Source organism: Pempheris klunzingeri, chromosome 4, assembly GCF_042242105.1.
Source record: "Pempheris klunzingeri isolate RE-2024b chromosome 4, fPemKlu1.hap1, whole genome shotgun sequence".
Lineage (NCBI taxonomy): Eukaryota > Metazoa > Chordata > Actinopteri > Acropomatiformes > Pempheridae > Pempheris > Pempheris klunzingeri.
Genome location: NC_092015.1, coordinates 19,244,226 through 19,260,159, shown reverse-complemented (window position 1 = coordinate 19,260,159; position 15,934 = coordinate 19,244,226). Strand labels below are relative to the sequence as shown.

General features: G+C 41.9%; 1 protein-coding gene across 1 annotated transcript in view; it reads right to left on the bottom strand.

The window, feature by feature from the left end:
• Window positions 1–1,902: 1,902 nt before the first annotated feature.
• dscamb (Down syndrome cell adhesion molecule b) overlaps window positions 1,903–15,934 on the bottom strand; it is a 113,904-nt gene continuing 99,872 nt past the window's right edge. The window contains exons 25-36 of the mRNA XM_070828853.1: window positions 14,977–15,165; window positions 14,237–14,527; window positions 12,488–12,664; window positions 12,021–12,051; window positions 11,679–11,794; window positions 11,336–11,500; window positions 9,291–9,491; window positions 8,557–8,859; window positions 3,277–3,337; window positions 3,224–3,240; window positions 2,945–3,121; window positions 1,903–2,899 (exon numbers count right to left, since the gene is read on the bottom strand). Coding sequence (XP_070684954.1) covers window positions 2,796–2,899; window positions 2,945–3,121; window positions 3,224–3,240; window positions 3,277–3,337; window positions 8,557–8,859; window positions 9,291–9,491; window positions 11,336–11,500; window positions 11,679–11,794; window positions 12,021–12,051; window positions 12,488–12,664; window positions 14,237–14,527; window positions 14,977–15,165 — 1,832 coding nt within the window. The 3' untranslated portion in view covers window positions 1,903–2,795. The remainder of the gene's footprint in view (window positions 2,900–2,944; window positions 3,122–3,223; window positions 3,241–3,276; window positions 3,338–8,556; window positions 8,860–9,290; window positions 9,492–11,335; window positions 11,501–11,678; window positions 11,795–12,020; window positions 12,052–12,487; window positions 12,665–14,236; window positions 14,528–14,976; window positions 15,166–15,934) is intronic.

Sequence of the window (15,934 nt, the reverse complement as noted above, 5' to 3'; positions counted from 1 at the left end):
TCTAGATGAGTGCCATTGATTTCCCCAAAGATTATTATAATGTCTGTGTATATATATGCATATGTGACTGTGTGGATACAATCTTTCCCCTGCCTCTACTGTCTCATCCACATTCTCGGGGGCTGTATGGATCAGCGTGACAGAGTAAACCTGATCTAGGTTCCAGTGTCAGCGCTGGCATGAATAATTCACCGTGCTCGGGGTGGTGTGCCCCTGCAAATGGCAGACACACACTGGAGCAGACCGCTGGGTTGCCCTTGATGTCTCTCTCCTGGTTGTCACAAATAGTTTTGGTGCTGAACCATCCCTTTCCACCTGCTTCGAGTCCACGAGCTCACTCCATGTAAATTTCAGTGACTGCACAGCGCCATCTGTTGATCGAGCCCGACACACAGCTGCCTCAGTACAAACCTGTTTTTTTTTATTATTATTTTTCAAAGGTTTTAATTCATGTTTGCACCATGTTAAGGTTGTTCTCCATCTTTATCTGCTTCTTCTTTTCTCACTATCCTTCCATTTGCTGCAAACTTATTTATGCACAAAAACAAGTTCTACAAATAAATGAATAATCCCGCTCAGTAAATATGACAAGTTTGTTTTATTATTCTTTTGCTCGGGGGAAAAAATGGTAATATATTTGTGTGCTTGAGCTCTGTTTATGTAGTCAATTGGTATGAAAATATTTCCTCTGTTTGCTGTCAAGTCTTCAAAATAATCCCTTCAAACACGTCGTCTTTTGTCGTCTTTTATTAAACAGGTTTTAAAGCCAAGAATGCCTTTTATGAATAAAAGTATGAAAACTACTGTTGAAGTTGGATTGCATAAAGCGTTCCAAGCTAAATTATTGTGGGGAAATGTAAAGTACATTGTATGTAAACAGAAGTAGATTTATTTTATCTCTAAATTGCAAACTTCAGTGGTATGCATAATGGTGAGATTTCAAAATAATGGTCAAAATCAATGCAGAACAGGCAGGGAAATCCGGACTTTTTGTCCCTCAAGCTCCAGAACACTGGATGCTAGACTTCCCATAACACAACTAAATGGCATTGTTCTATAGATCCCTCCATGCTCCCAATTTGTAACTGGAGCTTTCTGTTGTACCACTCATGACTGAGCTTAGTTAACTGACATATATCAGTGGAGTGACCGTTTAATGTTCCATATTCCAGTGAGAGGTTTTTCATCTAAAAAGGTCACAAATTACACCACACGACGATTGCGATGTGTAATCAATCACTGTTTCCTCACTGCTAAGTTTAGCTCAGGTTTTAAATGTACTGGATCCCTACAGTTACCTGTTTAGCGGTTTGAGCGACCTTCAGGCAAGAGGGTCAGCAAGTCAGGTTAGAGAGCATTGTGGGTACTAACGCTAATGCGTCGAAATGGATTCACAAGACCTTAGTTTAGTTATTCCTCAGATCAATCAATGCAGTCAAGATTGTGTTAAGCTTATAGATACAAACAGGATGCAGTGAGTTGGTGGCGTGTGGTTAAAGAGAGAGAAGAGGGGAAAACACAAGCAGGACAGAGGAAGCAGAGCTGAAAGAAAAACTGATGAATCACTGACATGAGTGGGTCCCACACAATGGTTCTTGTAAAATAGTTCCACCCCTTGAAGCCTCTGAGAAGGGAAATATTAGTCATATATACACCCCATTAAACCTTAAACTTTGGGAACCACTGGCTTATATTCCATTAGAGTTAATTTGATGTTAACCACATGTGAGTTATCAGCACGACTGCTGGTGGGTGACAGTAAATTAGATTTGACGATGGTCCATTTCAAATCTTGCCAATAAGAACTACTGTGTTTTCGTGTACATGACGAGTCTCAATGGAAAGAGGGAGAAAGGTGATAGAAAGTGGGACAGAGGAGAGCAGATGGACAGGAAGTGGAAGACAGAAACAGGATGTTGTGCTCTTGCAATAGGAATCAAAGTCAGATATGTGCAAACATGACTAAGGACTTTATTAACCAAATCATTTTCCCCATAATATCCACAAATAAAAGTGATCTCTTTATATATATTCACATTGTATAATTTCATAGTGTGACAAAAATTCTCTTTTTTTTGGATTTCCAGCCATTCCTATTAATTGTCATTTGATCAGTCGCCATGCAGTCATCAGAAAGGTTGAAAAAACATTACGATTGGTCAGCATTGGCGGTCGTCTCCGGCGTCACTCTTCTTCTCCTCTATTGGCTCTTCGTAGTGCTAAAAACCCCCTCAGTTACCCAATCACAGATTTCATCACACTGCAACAATAAAATAAAAATAAATTAAGAAAGCAATGCTCTCCTGCAGGGTGCTCCAGAGTCCTCCTCCCTTTCCCTTCTTGTTTTTTATTTATTTTCTGTTTTATATAATAATAATAGTAATAATAATAATGACTATAATTGTCCTTGATATAAATTCAATAGTATTTTTTCTCTTTCTCAAATTTTAAATAAATCATTTTGGCAATCCTCATATGTTGTCACTTTAGAATAAAAGAATACTCAAGTAGAAAATAAAAACTGTGAGAGAAAATTCATCAGAAGAGGAGCGAGGTGAGAGAGAATGAAAAGTGAAAGCAACAGAGAAGAGCGAGAGAGGAAAGAAAGAAAAGAGTGAAAGAAAGAAAGACAGACTCAAAGAAAAGCATCCACTTCAGACGCATGTCAGAAACGGCTCTATATACAACAATTTCTGTTGTGGAAAACTGTCCATCCTGTGCCTGTCGTCTGTCTCTTGTCCTTCCTCCTCTACAGTAGTCCTGTTGTCTGAAGCAGTCCGGTGTGTGTCCCAGTGTTATACCAGAGTGTAAGACTTGGCATAGGGGTTGTTGCTCTGTTTCAGATGTCCTCTGGAATCCAGCAGTGACTCCTGGGAAGTGCTGAGCTTGGCAGCCTGTGCTTGGGCTAGGTCTCCTGAGGAGGAGACCTCCGCCCGGACCTCACCCCGGGCCTCTCCCCTCTCCCGGACATCCCTGTGGGGGAGGGTGGAGGCAGTTCCTGGCTGCCACTGCTGCACCTCCCTGGGTGAGGGCACCTCCATGGGGGTGGGCTCCATGGGAGGTGGCCTTTTCAGGGTACGGCTCCTCTGGGGTTCCAGGCAGGTCTGGCCCATGGCTCCTCCTCCCGCTCCTCTTGTTTCTCCTGTAGCACCAGCACCAACTCCGCTTGCTCCTGCTCCTGCTCCTCCTCCTCCTCCGCCGCCTCCTCCTCCTCCTCCTCCACTGCTGCTGCTGCCACTGCTGCTGCTGACCCCTCCAACTCGGGCTGCCAGTGGCACGCCACGGTTCAACAGGAAGTCCATACGGAGGTAAGGCGGCAAGTGGACCAGCTCTCCTCCTGGGAGGGAATACACAGGAGAGAAACCGGCGACAATTAAGGCTTAGTTAAGTTCCAGTTAGTCTAGTTAATGATACTCTGATACATATTCTGTGCTGCTGTATTATGACTTGGTGGTTGATTTTTTGAGCCACTGAGGGGCAGCGGGACGATCTGTAAACACAACAAAGACATATTATCACCTTATAAAGTTGATATGGATGAAATGCAATGACTGGTCCCTACAGACAGTAGAAAAAGGAAGCCTTGTAGTACACTCTGATCACGCAACGCTGACATATTATAAAGTGGTAATCCTCAGAGACTGTACATCTCACAAATATGCACATGCTCAATATTCACTCTCCTTTTAACTTTGTTTTGCTCTCCACCAACCCCCGAGGGAAATATCTGATGCTTTAGCTGCTAAACGCTCCACTACATTCACTTTCTAGTCGCTAACTTTGTCTGTCTGCAGCAATATGCTGGGCAAGTACCATTCTTTTTAGCTGAAAGATGCTTAAAATGCCTGTATTCCCTGGTGAGAGTGGTGGCAGCGAAGGTGTGAAACTCAGTAAAGTTGCAGATTGTGAAACCAAAAAAAATGACCTGAGAGAAGCTAAAAACCTCTGTCGTGCTGCAGGGAAATAAAAAGTTGACAGTTAGTAAGGTTTGACACTAAAGGCAACAACTGTCACGTTATATAGTGATTAATGCATTTAGAATTTATTGTCAACTGCATGTGAATAATGATATTAGAAGAAAAATCGTTCCATGTTTCGTGATGATATTCACCAGAGGGTCTTTGCTCAGCCCCCGAGACTCTCTGTGTACAGTATGTGCTCTCAACAGGTCTGAGTTCCTCCATCTGTATTATTCCTTCCTCTCTGTTTAAATTAACTGCATAGAGAGTTGAAAATCTATATCTAACTCACGCTGTTACATTTGCTCACCTCGGGCGCTTCTGGGATTATGATTCACATGACTGTTATTCTAATGTAATGCCAATTTCCCTCAATGTGAATCTATTTGATCTAAAAGTTGCTATCAGGACAAACGTGCAGAACATAATGTAATAGGAAGCTGAATATTACAGTCTCTTATATTTGCTATCACTGCCAGATACCGATACAATGATTAGTTATGAGTTAGAAGTTATTGAGTTATGTTTCCGTACTGTGAATGATGGCTCATGTCTTGACTACAGACCAGTGGATACTGCATTAAGTCTTGCTTTGGGTTATTGTAGTTCTCAAACCCCCTCTACTGAAAGGAAGAACTGGAGTCATACTTGGAGACACAATAACTTGTGAACGCCCGTAGCTAGATAAACCAGGTCAGACTTAACACCTTAACTGCAGGAGAAACCATGATTAAAAGTTGTCCCTTCAATCGTTAGGTAATTGTGTGAAGTGTTAGATAAGAAGAAGAGAAAGAGAGGGAAAGACACTTTGATTCAGGTCAGTGAGTTTATGGTACCTCTACTGCTATTGCATCCCCTTTTACTGAGGATCTGTCTGTGTTGTTACATGACTCCACGTTCGTCCTTCAGGGGACCACAGATCAAAAAGCGCTTAAAAAGGTGTACGATTCATTGCTAAAATCTTCTTTCCATATGTGTTCCCTCTCACACACGTGCTGACAGGCTGACATGTACACAAAAGAAAGTATAATGTATGTATGTACATGCACACACACGCACACACACACTCCCTGCCAGCCACTCGGCCTCATTGACAGCACAGACGAGCCCATCTCTCAGATTCCTTCCCACAAGTGACCTTGGAGAATGGATTTCTGGGTTCACGGGAAGAATGCATAATTTACTGTGTTTTATAATAAGCCCTATTAGTGCCAGTAAAGATGATGAATGGCTAGGAGTGTTAATTGAATTAAATATAGATTTAAGTGTTTCGGTGGGAGCTCATTAGAAATGTAGTTTGAAAATTCATCAGCCAGTAAATTGCAGATCGTACAGTAATGGGACAGTATGTGTAACCAGAATACAACAGCTCCTCTCAGCCAAGCCATTAATCTGTGTAAGTGACTGTTGCATCCTTGGCTCAGTCCTTAAGGAAGGATCATGTCTCAATATTCTCCGACCCCCGTTTCTATACTGCGCGTGTCATGCAGGGGCACAAATACACACAACATATTTACAGGCGTGTCACAAGCTGACTGTAGCCCTGTAATTACCGGCACTACTGTAAAAGTTTATGAAGTTTATAAAGTGCTGAGGAACACGCTGTTATGGGACATGGGCCCAATGGGTGTGCTCTCATGAGGCACTGAAGAAGACATGGTGATGAATGAGAAGCTGTCCCTCTGCCTTTGACCTTTGCGATGGACAAGTGAGGTCAGCTCAGGTCAGTCAGATGTAATGGAGACAGAGATGGGGTGGAAGCAGGGTCATTCAGCGACTGTCAATCAAACTGGCCTCCACACTGGGTCTGGGTTACAATAGATTAGCGCATCTACACTCTGAATTTAAAGCACGGAGAGAACATTTTAATGTCCTACTTGTACTACACTGTAGATTATGAAGGTGAAAAGTGATTCATTAATAGCCATAACTGTGTTGTGATATATACTATATGGAAAAAAGACTCCCCACGTCCACATGCTTTTGTGCACTAATGGTCTGGGACAGTTTTTATGGTTTGGACTAAGCCCCTTTAAGGACTATATTTTTGTCAGGATTTTGTTGAGACCAAAACATAGCTAAAGGAAGAATTAGTATTAACTCCAAGTTAGTGCTAATATTGCTCCATCTGCCAAGTGTGTAATAGGCAACTGTTTGATGACATTTCCACCATCACAGCTGATGAGGTGATAAAACGTCAGTGCCTCAAGTGGCCAAAAACATTTAATGCTACTTCATACAGTGACAGTTTTTACAACATTGTGCAGCTCTTTCACAATATTTTGGGTGGGTTCTGTCTCTGTTTCAACTTGAATAGCTTACAAATACCTCAACTTTGCCCAGCATCTGTGGGATGAATGGGAAATATCACTCAACATCAGTGGTTAATTGAAACTCTCGTGGGATGAATGGGAAAGTAACAGTAAGGAATTAATCACTTTTTAAATGCAGAAACAAAGTCTTGAAATAAGGATGAACATTAGTCAGAGCAGCTACTTGCAAAGGACTCTTATCTTTGAAGCCCTCAAGTACCTATGATTAAAATAATATGTGTAAATGCTACTGCCCCGAACTGCATCTGGGTCCTTATTAATTGTCAGAGTGGCTACAAGCCTCACAGAAAACCGCATTTCTGTTTAACAGTTCATTGAGTGTGCAGTCAGATGAAATACATAACATTTGACACAGCTAAAAAAAATGCTAATGAAACCATACAACACACATTCAGGCCTGACTCACTCGTAACAAAAGAAATTTGCATCTAATTTTCCTGCTTCTACAGGCGTGCATATTGCCTCTTTTACTCAATGTCAAAACATAACTTGTAACAAATAGTCGACAACCCATCAGGAAGCTGTAGAGGCAGCACATTTTGATTCTTAGGCCTATAATGTATCCTCCAACGTAACTGACACCCGAGTCTAGCACTCAGCGATGCCACACCGGCCTGAAAGGCTAAGAGTCTGGTATTACACCGAACGGTCTCCACTGTGCCACTAAAGTGCTGTTTTGTACTGAATGACAATGGCTTCAGATAAGGTTGACAGATAGCCTTTAGTTGCCCTCTCTCCCTGGTGAACTGGTGATTTGAGTCTGCTGCCCTGTGCACAAACGTTCAAAACATAATGAGGCCTGAAACTGAAGAAGCAGATCTTCTGGCTTCAACTCCTGTCTGGTTAAACTGAGGATTTAAGACTGTGCACCCTTCTACACACACACACACACACACACACACACACACACACACACACACACACACACACACACACACACACACACACACACACACACACACACACAGACCTAACAACAACTCCAACACCTCCTACAACGCGGTGGCCCCAGACACACTATAACAGGACAGCACATGGGATGATGGATGAGCTGTGTATATGCGTCGTGGAGAAGTGTGTCTGTCTGCTTGACTGTCTGTGCTTGTGTGTGGTCAGTAGCCTGTCGGCATGCGGCCAGAACTTGTAATGTATCTGCAGGGCTACCCGGAGGAGCAAAGGGTCATTTAAGGTAAGTCTACGACAGCATTTCCTCAAATTGCAGATGTAATGAAAGGCCTCTGAGTGAAAGCTTTCGTGTAGTTTAAAAAGACAACATCATTTACAAGCAAAAAAAGTTTTCTGCTTTCTTACAATAAAAGCCCTCTCGTGACCAAGGTGATCACGAGAGGGCTTTCACAGACAGCACACTTATAAAATGTGCTACCTTTTAAAACTTGACTGACAAAGACAGCTTGAAACCAAAGTACTGACATCTGCTCTGCCAAGAGAGTAAAGGGATAGTCTCACAGATTGTTACTGAACAACAGAAAAAGTGTTTTTTTGGCTGTGACACAATTAGAAAAAATTTAATTCCATGTTCTTATCCTGTATCCATATATCTTTTGTTGTTTGTCCTTTGATGTTATATGCAAAATATATTCTTGAATCATTTTTTTAAATTAAATACTCTTAGTATATAAATAAATCTATCCAATAAAATGAGATTTAGCTAAGCAGATCCATCATGTAAAACTGCACTTGACTGTTAGCTTGTGGGTTATTGCAGCTACAGTATGGAGGCAAAAATAATAGCAGGGGGTGTGGAGGTTTGGATCTCAAAAGCCATTATCGTTGGTAAAAATTTTGTTCGAATTTCCAAAGAATGTACTTGAGGTCTAATTTAGTTAATTCTACCTCGTCCTCCTGGTCTAACAGTACAGGGGAGAGAGTCGTGGGTGAAGACAAGCAGACCTCTGCAGCTCCATATTAGCTATTCAATTCGATTTAAATCCCTCTTGTAACTACAACCTGCCCACATATTCTGCCTCCAGGATGATCTAAAACTGCTGTTTTACTGTAAGGTTCAAAGTTTCTTTATACACTGATATTTGATCAGATAAATTCTGTGTTCTTCTCATCGTTGATCAGGACTTTCTGTCACTTAGAGAAATCTCTCTACATGTTTCTTTACAAAAAAAAGATAAACATAAGAGCTGGATTATAATCATCTACTGGTGGAATGAAAATGGGACAGAGGGGCTGCTAAATGATTGTGGGACAAGCACAAGGTTGGAATGGTTGTGTGGTAGACTCCGCTTGCTCACCAGGTCTGTGTGCCTTAGGTGCCGCCATGTTCATGACCCGACTGACATCCTGAGGTTTGGGCGGCGAAGCGGTAAAGCGGCAGATGCCCGACTCAGACGGCGTGCTGGAGGTCAGGCTGTCAGTGTAGTCGTTGGTCCCTGCTGTCATTTGTTCGGATGAGGTGTCAGAGATGAAGCACTCTGTGATGGTGAACTTGGCGTGGCGGAGCTGCTCCTCCATCTTGGCGTGCTCGTAGGCTCTGGCAAGCTCCTCGTAGGTGGAGGACGCACTCTCTGTTGATACCATGCTGCTCCGGGCACGATCTGATAAACACGTTACACATCATCACATACAAGTTTAAATGTTGTTGCTGAGTGTAGCAAAAACTTTTTGAAATACAGGTAAAATGTAACTTAATGTATGCAGCGTATTATTTAATAAAGTACAGGATTTAAAAACAGAGTTTGAGAGATAGAGGAAAACGGCGTAGGTTTAAGTTGGATTCGCACCCTGGAAGCTTCAGCCAAGAGTCCGCCCCAAAGTTGCACTTTCAAATGGAAAAACTACTGCCAATATGCTTTGGATTGCACCAAAGCCAATGTGAGAGCCATGCAGATCGACTTCACCCTTCACAATCTCACAAAAGCAACATGATTTCTGCCACATCCCCCGACTTTCTAACTGTAACTCTGAAAAAAGGCTGAGAGTCCATGTTGTTCCCGTGATGTTCACCCTCCACCCTGTTCTACTCTACCTGTGTCCTGTGAGGGGCTGACACTGTAGCTGTCGCTCTCCTTGTCAACAGATCCAGTGGCGCGTGGCGTGGGGAGCCTCCAGTCGGTGGTCAGGGTGTGTGAGGAGCTGGTGGGGTGCGGCCGGTTCAGGGTCCACTGGCTGGCGTAGCGGCTCCGCGCCGCGGCAGGACCAGCTTTGGCAGTGCGTCTGGCAGTGGGATCTGGTGAGGACAGGACAGGACACAATGTTGGTGACCGCAGCTAATAACAGCTTCTCCATTTTTAACTTCAGTCTGTTTCTAACACAACAAAACCCTCTAATGCGACATTAACAAGCACTTTAGTATGACTGGATCATTTTGTTTTGATTCAACTTAGATTTGTGATATTTTTAACAAATTATTCTCTGAGCTCAAGTCTGAGAGTTTCTATAATATGAATAAAAAAAACATTAGTGCTTGAATAAAACAGTAAATCATGATTCCATTCATAAGTATGCAGCAGAGTTTACTGAAAGAGTCAATGTGTACCTGAGACTGGAGAGTAAAAATTGCATTCTTTCAAATCTGTATCTCAAAACCTAATTATGAGACTGTGTTTGTCTCCAAGAGAGTATATCAATTACAAACTACTCAATTACAGAATGACAATAAAAAAAAGTTTGGATATCACTGAACAAAATAAAATGCAGCCTTTAGGGGTGGCATTGAAGAAACAAACAAATTTAAGCCAACGGGGACACATTAGCCTCTAGCTAGTGGGTCCTAATCCTTGATAGAGGAGAACCAAAACTCTAAGAGTGATGAGATGGGGGAATAGATGTGATATATATCTTTCCTGTTCCTGTTTGGTACAAATCTTCAGTTTACCCCTTCAGTGAGCGCTGAACGTTAGCACCCCACAGCCCCATGCAATGACATTATCATCAATCTTAAGGTCCAGACATATAAATAGTATCATATTCAGCCTGACCCAGACAGGCTGCTGCTCTGTGCACCGCTGGGCCAAATCAGAATGAGACCCTTTAGAAAAGGCCTGGATTGGATCTGTGCAGAGAAGAATGGTGCTGGTAATTGTAGTAGGTCAGACAGTAATTCTATCAGTGGGGATGGAGGGATGAAATGATGTGAGGTGTTTGGCCAACAAAAAAAGGCATGAGTCAGCAAACGGGGGTTCATGCCCCACTGGCCAGGATAAATGAACCGACCATTTATATGCTTGTGCGTAAATGCATGTGTGTGTGACTATGATGACTGAGGTTGTGTGTGTGAGTATGTGCTGAGTGTAAAACTGTGATATTGTTCTGTGTGTTTTATGTCGTGTGTGTGTGTACACAGATTGTGTAGTGTTGGAGTGATATTTTGTGCTTCTGTTTCTAGGGATGTGCAATTTTCTTGTGAATTTACCGCAAATAATTTGAATTTGAAATGATTTAATTAGCACAAAATAGCATGCATGCACATCTGTACCAAAACTATTACAAACGTTAATATTAGTAATAATACTGAACTGAATCTGAGCTGGCCCATTTGGGTCAGAAAAAATCTGATTCTTGCACAAAATCATTTCAGTACATCACTAGTGTTTCCATGTCCTTATGTGCATGTGTGCACTCAGGTCCAAGTGGCCAGGTGGGGTGGGACAATCAGGTGAGGAAGTGTCAAGAAGAGGCAGGGAGATCACTACTCTTCATCAGTTCTGCTTCAGTGGAGCTAAAACTCAGAGAGCCCAGAGGCCGCTCTGCAGCGTGGCTGCCGTGCTCACTGCTGGAACATAGCTATCGTGCTGTATGCGGACAGTCTACAGCTAAGCTGAGACGAGGAGGAAAAGCCTTTTGCAGTGCATGTAATTTAGATGAATGCGAAATGAAATGCTATTACCATTGTTTATGTTTTATGCTGCTGATCCAAATTCAGATTCATGGCTGCAGAGTGACCAAATAAACTTAAACATACCCTTGTTCTAGCCATAAGACACTTTTACAACATTGTGTTAATATTAGTAAGACAGGACTAGCAGTAGTTATTCATATTAGTAGTAAAGGAAATAAATGTTGAGCACTGACGGTGGTGGGACTCACTGGTTCCAGGCCTGGCATCGGACACGTCCACCAGTGGTCCAGTGGCCTGGGACAGAGACTGGTAGAGGACTGTGTGGGTCACTGTTGAGGATTTTTGCTTATTTGTCTCCCCAAAGTCATTGTCAGTCAACAGTACGGTAGACCTGTCATCTTAGAGACAGAAAAATAATGGAGAGAGGCAGGGGAGGGAAGAGTGGGAGGCAGGCAAAAAACAAAAACAAGTCAAGCAGGAAAACGAAAGGCAGAAAGAAAAAAGCCATTATGTCACCCTGAAGCATAATAAATATAGTGACTGAAGAAGCTCAAGGTCTCATTTCGAGTATCTTACCGATTGTCTCCATGGCGTCCCTCTCCTCGATGAGGAGCTGGGCTCTGGGGATGTCGATGTGCATCCTCAACGTCTGCTGCTGCTTGTTCACTGTGTCTGGAGTCCGAGTGTTCTTACTGAGATTAATGAGAAAAATTTTGCATTGTATCGCAGAAATGCTAATTCAATTCCATTCAAGTTGATAAGTAGCTGTAAGAAGGCCAGAGGGACAACACATCCTGTGTGTAATATACTGTATTTGATTTTTACTGATAGGCACTGTAACTCTGGGCTACATGGTGATTTATGTGTCTGCTGCTTAAAGGAAAACAGCAAGTATAAATTAAAATTAAGCATACATACCTCATCAGCATTTCTGCCAGGCTTTTGGCATCTGTGAAGTCAGCAAAGACTTAGTTAATAACATAATAGTACTGTCCTAGCTGATAAGCTACAGCAGTGGAAATCCTGTACAGCCATTGACGATTCCACTTACAAAAAGGCAACGAAAGCACATTAGAGAGTTCAGAGAAAAATTAACATGGAGGTGTTTGACCCAAAGAGACAACTACTTAAGTTTCTTAATTACAAAAGCAAAGTTATCCTCAGTTTTTTGGCCTTTTGGTTCAGATGCACTTGAGCCTTAATATTTTAATTGCATGGCACTCTTCTTTTGTCTGTGGCTTATATGTGTGTTTTATGAGCATACTGGCATGTGTGCGCATGCGTCTAGATTTAATAATGTGTAGTCTTCTTTTTACTATTCAGGGTGTGTTTTTTTTTTTTACTTAATAAGATGCGCTCACACAAAATAAACTACTTTAACTCACCTCTGAGCCTCTTGAGCCTCTGCTCCCTCCTTCTCCTCTTTAGCACCATGAGCATGATAAACACCAGTACGGCTACCACAAGAATAGAAGTGATGGTCACCACCATCTTCAGACCTCCGCTGCCTGACATGTTGTCTGAGATGGGATCTCCTGTCTTCAACAAGGGAGGGATGGTACCTTGGAAATAAACACAGGCAGACATTTGTGAGATATTAAACCTGAGACACCAAGAGCCTCAGCTGATTGTTTGTCTGGAGTGTTTCCACTTGACTTGGCCTTTAGTCTGTTTGCTCGATGAGGTATGACATCCTTTTTTATTAGTAATGTTTAGCTTTGTAGCTGCTTATGAAACATTAGTTCAAAACCTCACTACGTTGCTCAGTTTATGCAACACCAAATAATGATGTACAACACTAAAATAATAATGTTGAAAAACTATGATTTCTGCAAGTAAAGGGTGGAAGAAAAATCATTCTGATGCAGCACAATCGAAGATTATACGGATGAAAACTGCTTAGGAATTAAACCTTGAATATTGATTTTCCACATCCATGCTTTTAATGTGCAGACTTTGTTGTAATCCTTGAACTCTGAAAAAAGCTACAAATCCCTTAAGCTGCATTTCTTCTGGTTGATCTACACAATTTAAAAAGCAATTCTGACTACTCTAAACACAGTAGACCTGCATTTCTATGGAACTGTGGTGGAAAACCCACACAAGAATTGGTCAGGAGCACAGACAAAAGAAACAAGTCCCTGCTTTAACGATATTGCTTGATCATTTGGTTGTTCACTGTGTTCCCTTTCCTTAATTTCACACTAAGAATATATTTTTCTCCTCTGCCACTTGATAACCCTGTGGCTGATCGAAGCTGGGGCACCAGGTTTGTAGGAGACTGAATGTGTGCTGTTAGTCCCCTGGGCTGCTGCTCAGCAGCTGAGCCGAACTATAGACCCACTGTCAAACTGACAATGGCATCCACACCAATATGCTCACACACATACACACACACAAATGCAATAGCACATCCACTCACACATAACATCCTGACAGGCAGCTTACACATCTCAGCAAAACCCTTCAAAGGAAATTAATGAATAGTCTGGAGTGCACCACAGAGCTCTCACCTCCTCCTATCCTTCTTTACAGCTTATACACTTCCTTTGTGCATGACTGACGCTATCTGTAGCCCAAGGCAAATAAAGCTACACCACGGCCCGTGGAGAATCTGAAGACCATCCTTGTTTTCTTACTCAGCTGAGCCGTTAGAATACCTGTCAATTTGTTCAAAGGCTGACAAAACTGTCTTATTCACAAACACTCTTAAAGCACATACTATACTGTAGGTGGAACCGTTGAATGGCACTTCATGCTGAAACACTGCTGCCCCGAGCAGTTGCAATAATGTAATGACTGAAAAATTGTAATTTCAGTCTTATGATTTGTCTAATTTCTTCTGTCCTTCTTATAATTGTGTGTTGATGTCAAACTTAGTGGTGCCCTACTTCAAAGCATTGTTAGAAAGCTACTATAACAGTCTTGAGCTTGATGACATCTGATATCACAGAACGCAAAAGGAAGAAGAAACAGACCATTTTGGTGACTTTCCTGTTCCATGCCATTCATATTTCATTCATTCATATTTTCAGTAAGTATCCCGAGTTGCTACTGATTCTTCTATTCCATCCTGATCCAATGATCCTCAGTATCTGTGCAAATCTGTGACAATCTGTTAAATCCAAACTCACTTCCGTCAGCATTGAGAGTGGCAAAGGTGATCCTCTTTTCTGCTGAGCCGGCACTGTTGGTGACCTTCATCTGCAGTTCGTACCAGGTCGCCTCCTGCAAGTCATACAGGATGTAGCTCTTGGTCAGCGATGTGCGCTGGGCAGTGGTCCAGGTGGCCGAGTCCACTGCTCGGTACTCCAGTATGAAGGAGGTGATTGGACAGCCGCCGTTGTTCCAGCCAACCAGGTTGAGCCTGGCCCTGGTGGAGTTGATGCTGGTGAAGAGTTCGTGTTCTTTGGCAAACTGCGGCTCTGAGGAGAAGATAGAGAGAAAAGATGATCAACAGCAAGGTTTAAGATCACAGTTATGCAAAAAGGTTTACAGCTGACCAACATGAAATCTTTTAAGGGCATAAAATAAACAAGTCAAATAATAATAAAAATTTTTTCCTGGAAATTTGCCCTTATTTAGAGGGTTCTAGAGGAGTTTTGAGTTCTGAGTAACAAGATCAATGAAAACAAAATCATACCAGATCATCAAATGAAAAAAGAAAATATTCTCTTTCCTACTTTCCTTCTCCTCTAGAGATATTAGTGACATATTGAAATATAGGTCTGGGAAAAAGACTCCCAAAACAAGCTGCTGTGAATGATTTTACGCAACGTGATTCACTGTCATCACAAAACTTTGAGTTCCATTTGAGACATGAAACTCAAAATGTAGCAAAACAAATTCATTTCTCCAGTGTGGCGCTCCCTACCTTTCCCATGGGTCTTGGCTTCAATGATCTCACTTATGCGCCCCGGCCCAACTGCATTCTGGGCCGTCAGGGTGAATTTGTACCAGGTGCCGCACTTCAGGTTCTCCAGACGGTACGAACGTTCGCTGGGGCTAATGGGAAAACTGCCCCACTGCTCACTGTTGTCCTCAGAGTACTGCAAGATGTAACCTGGGGATGCAGATGGTGAGAGTGTGAGAGGACAGAAGATGTGAAAGGTACTTATAAAGAATTATTAGATCATTTACACGTGCTTTAAATGATATGTCTTCTTTGTAATAGAAATATTTTGTAACAATGTTCACAAGTATAGAAATTTCTGTATGAATGCACAAGTGGATGTTTATTTGAATACTGAAGAGTCAGTAATAAAACTAAAAATCTGTGAGGTTTTAATTCGTCAGAATATAGAATTTGTAGATGGATTTGTGCTGTATTTTTCCAATGTAGTCATCTTTGCATTTGTTAGAAGAATATGCAAATATAGCCTGGAACTCACTGGATAAACTATGAAAACTGTCTGAGAAGCAAACAACCATGGATCCCTCACATCAATTAAGTCCATTATTTACGATAACAACACCTAACTGTTAATAAAAATAAAAAAAAAAGGTAAATGCTTGCACAAGACCAAGTCTATTACACAACCTGTAGCTGTACAGTAGCTCATATTTTACGGTAACTAGTCTTTAGTTTAGTTTAAGCAAAAGGAGCTTAGTAATAGTGCTAAACATGTGAAAGTGTTACACCAGTTGGTGGCACTAGATGAAAAGTCAAAGACCAATAATGCCATTAAGATTTATCCGTTGGGCAACATGAACGTCTGTACCAAATTTCATGACAATGCATCAAATTATCCAGTCATTCAATTATTCAGTCTAGTTATCTGGACAAGAAGTGTTGGGGTGACAGTTGGAGGACAGGCCGACCAACCAGCATT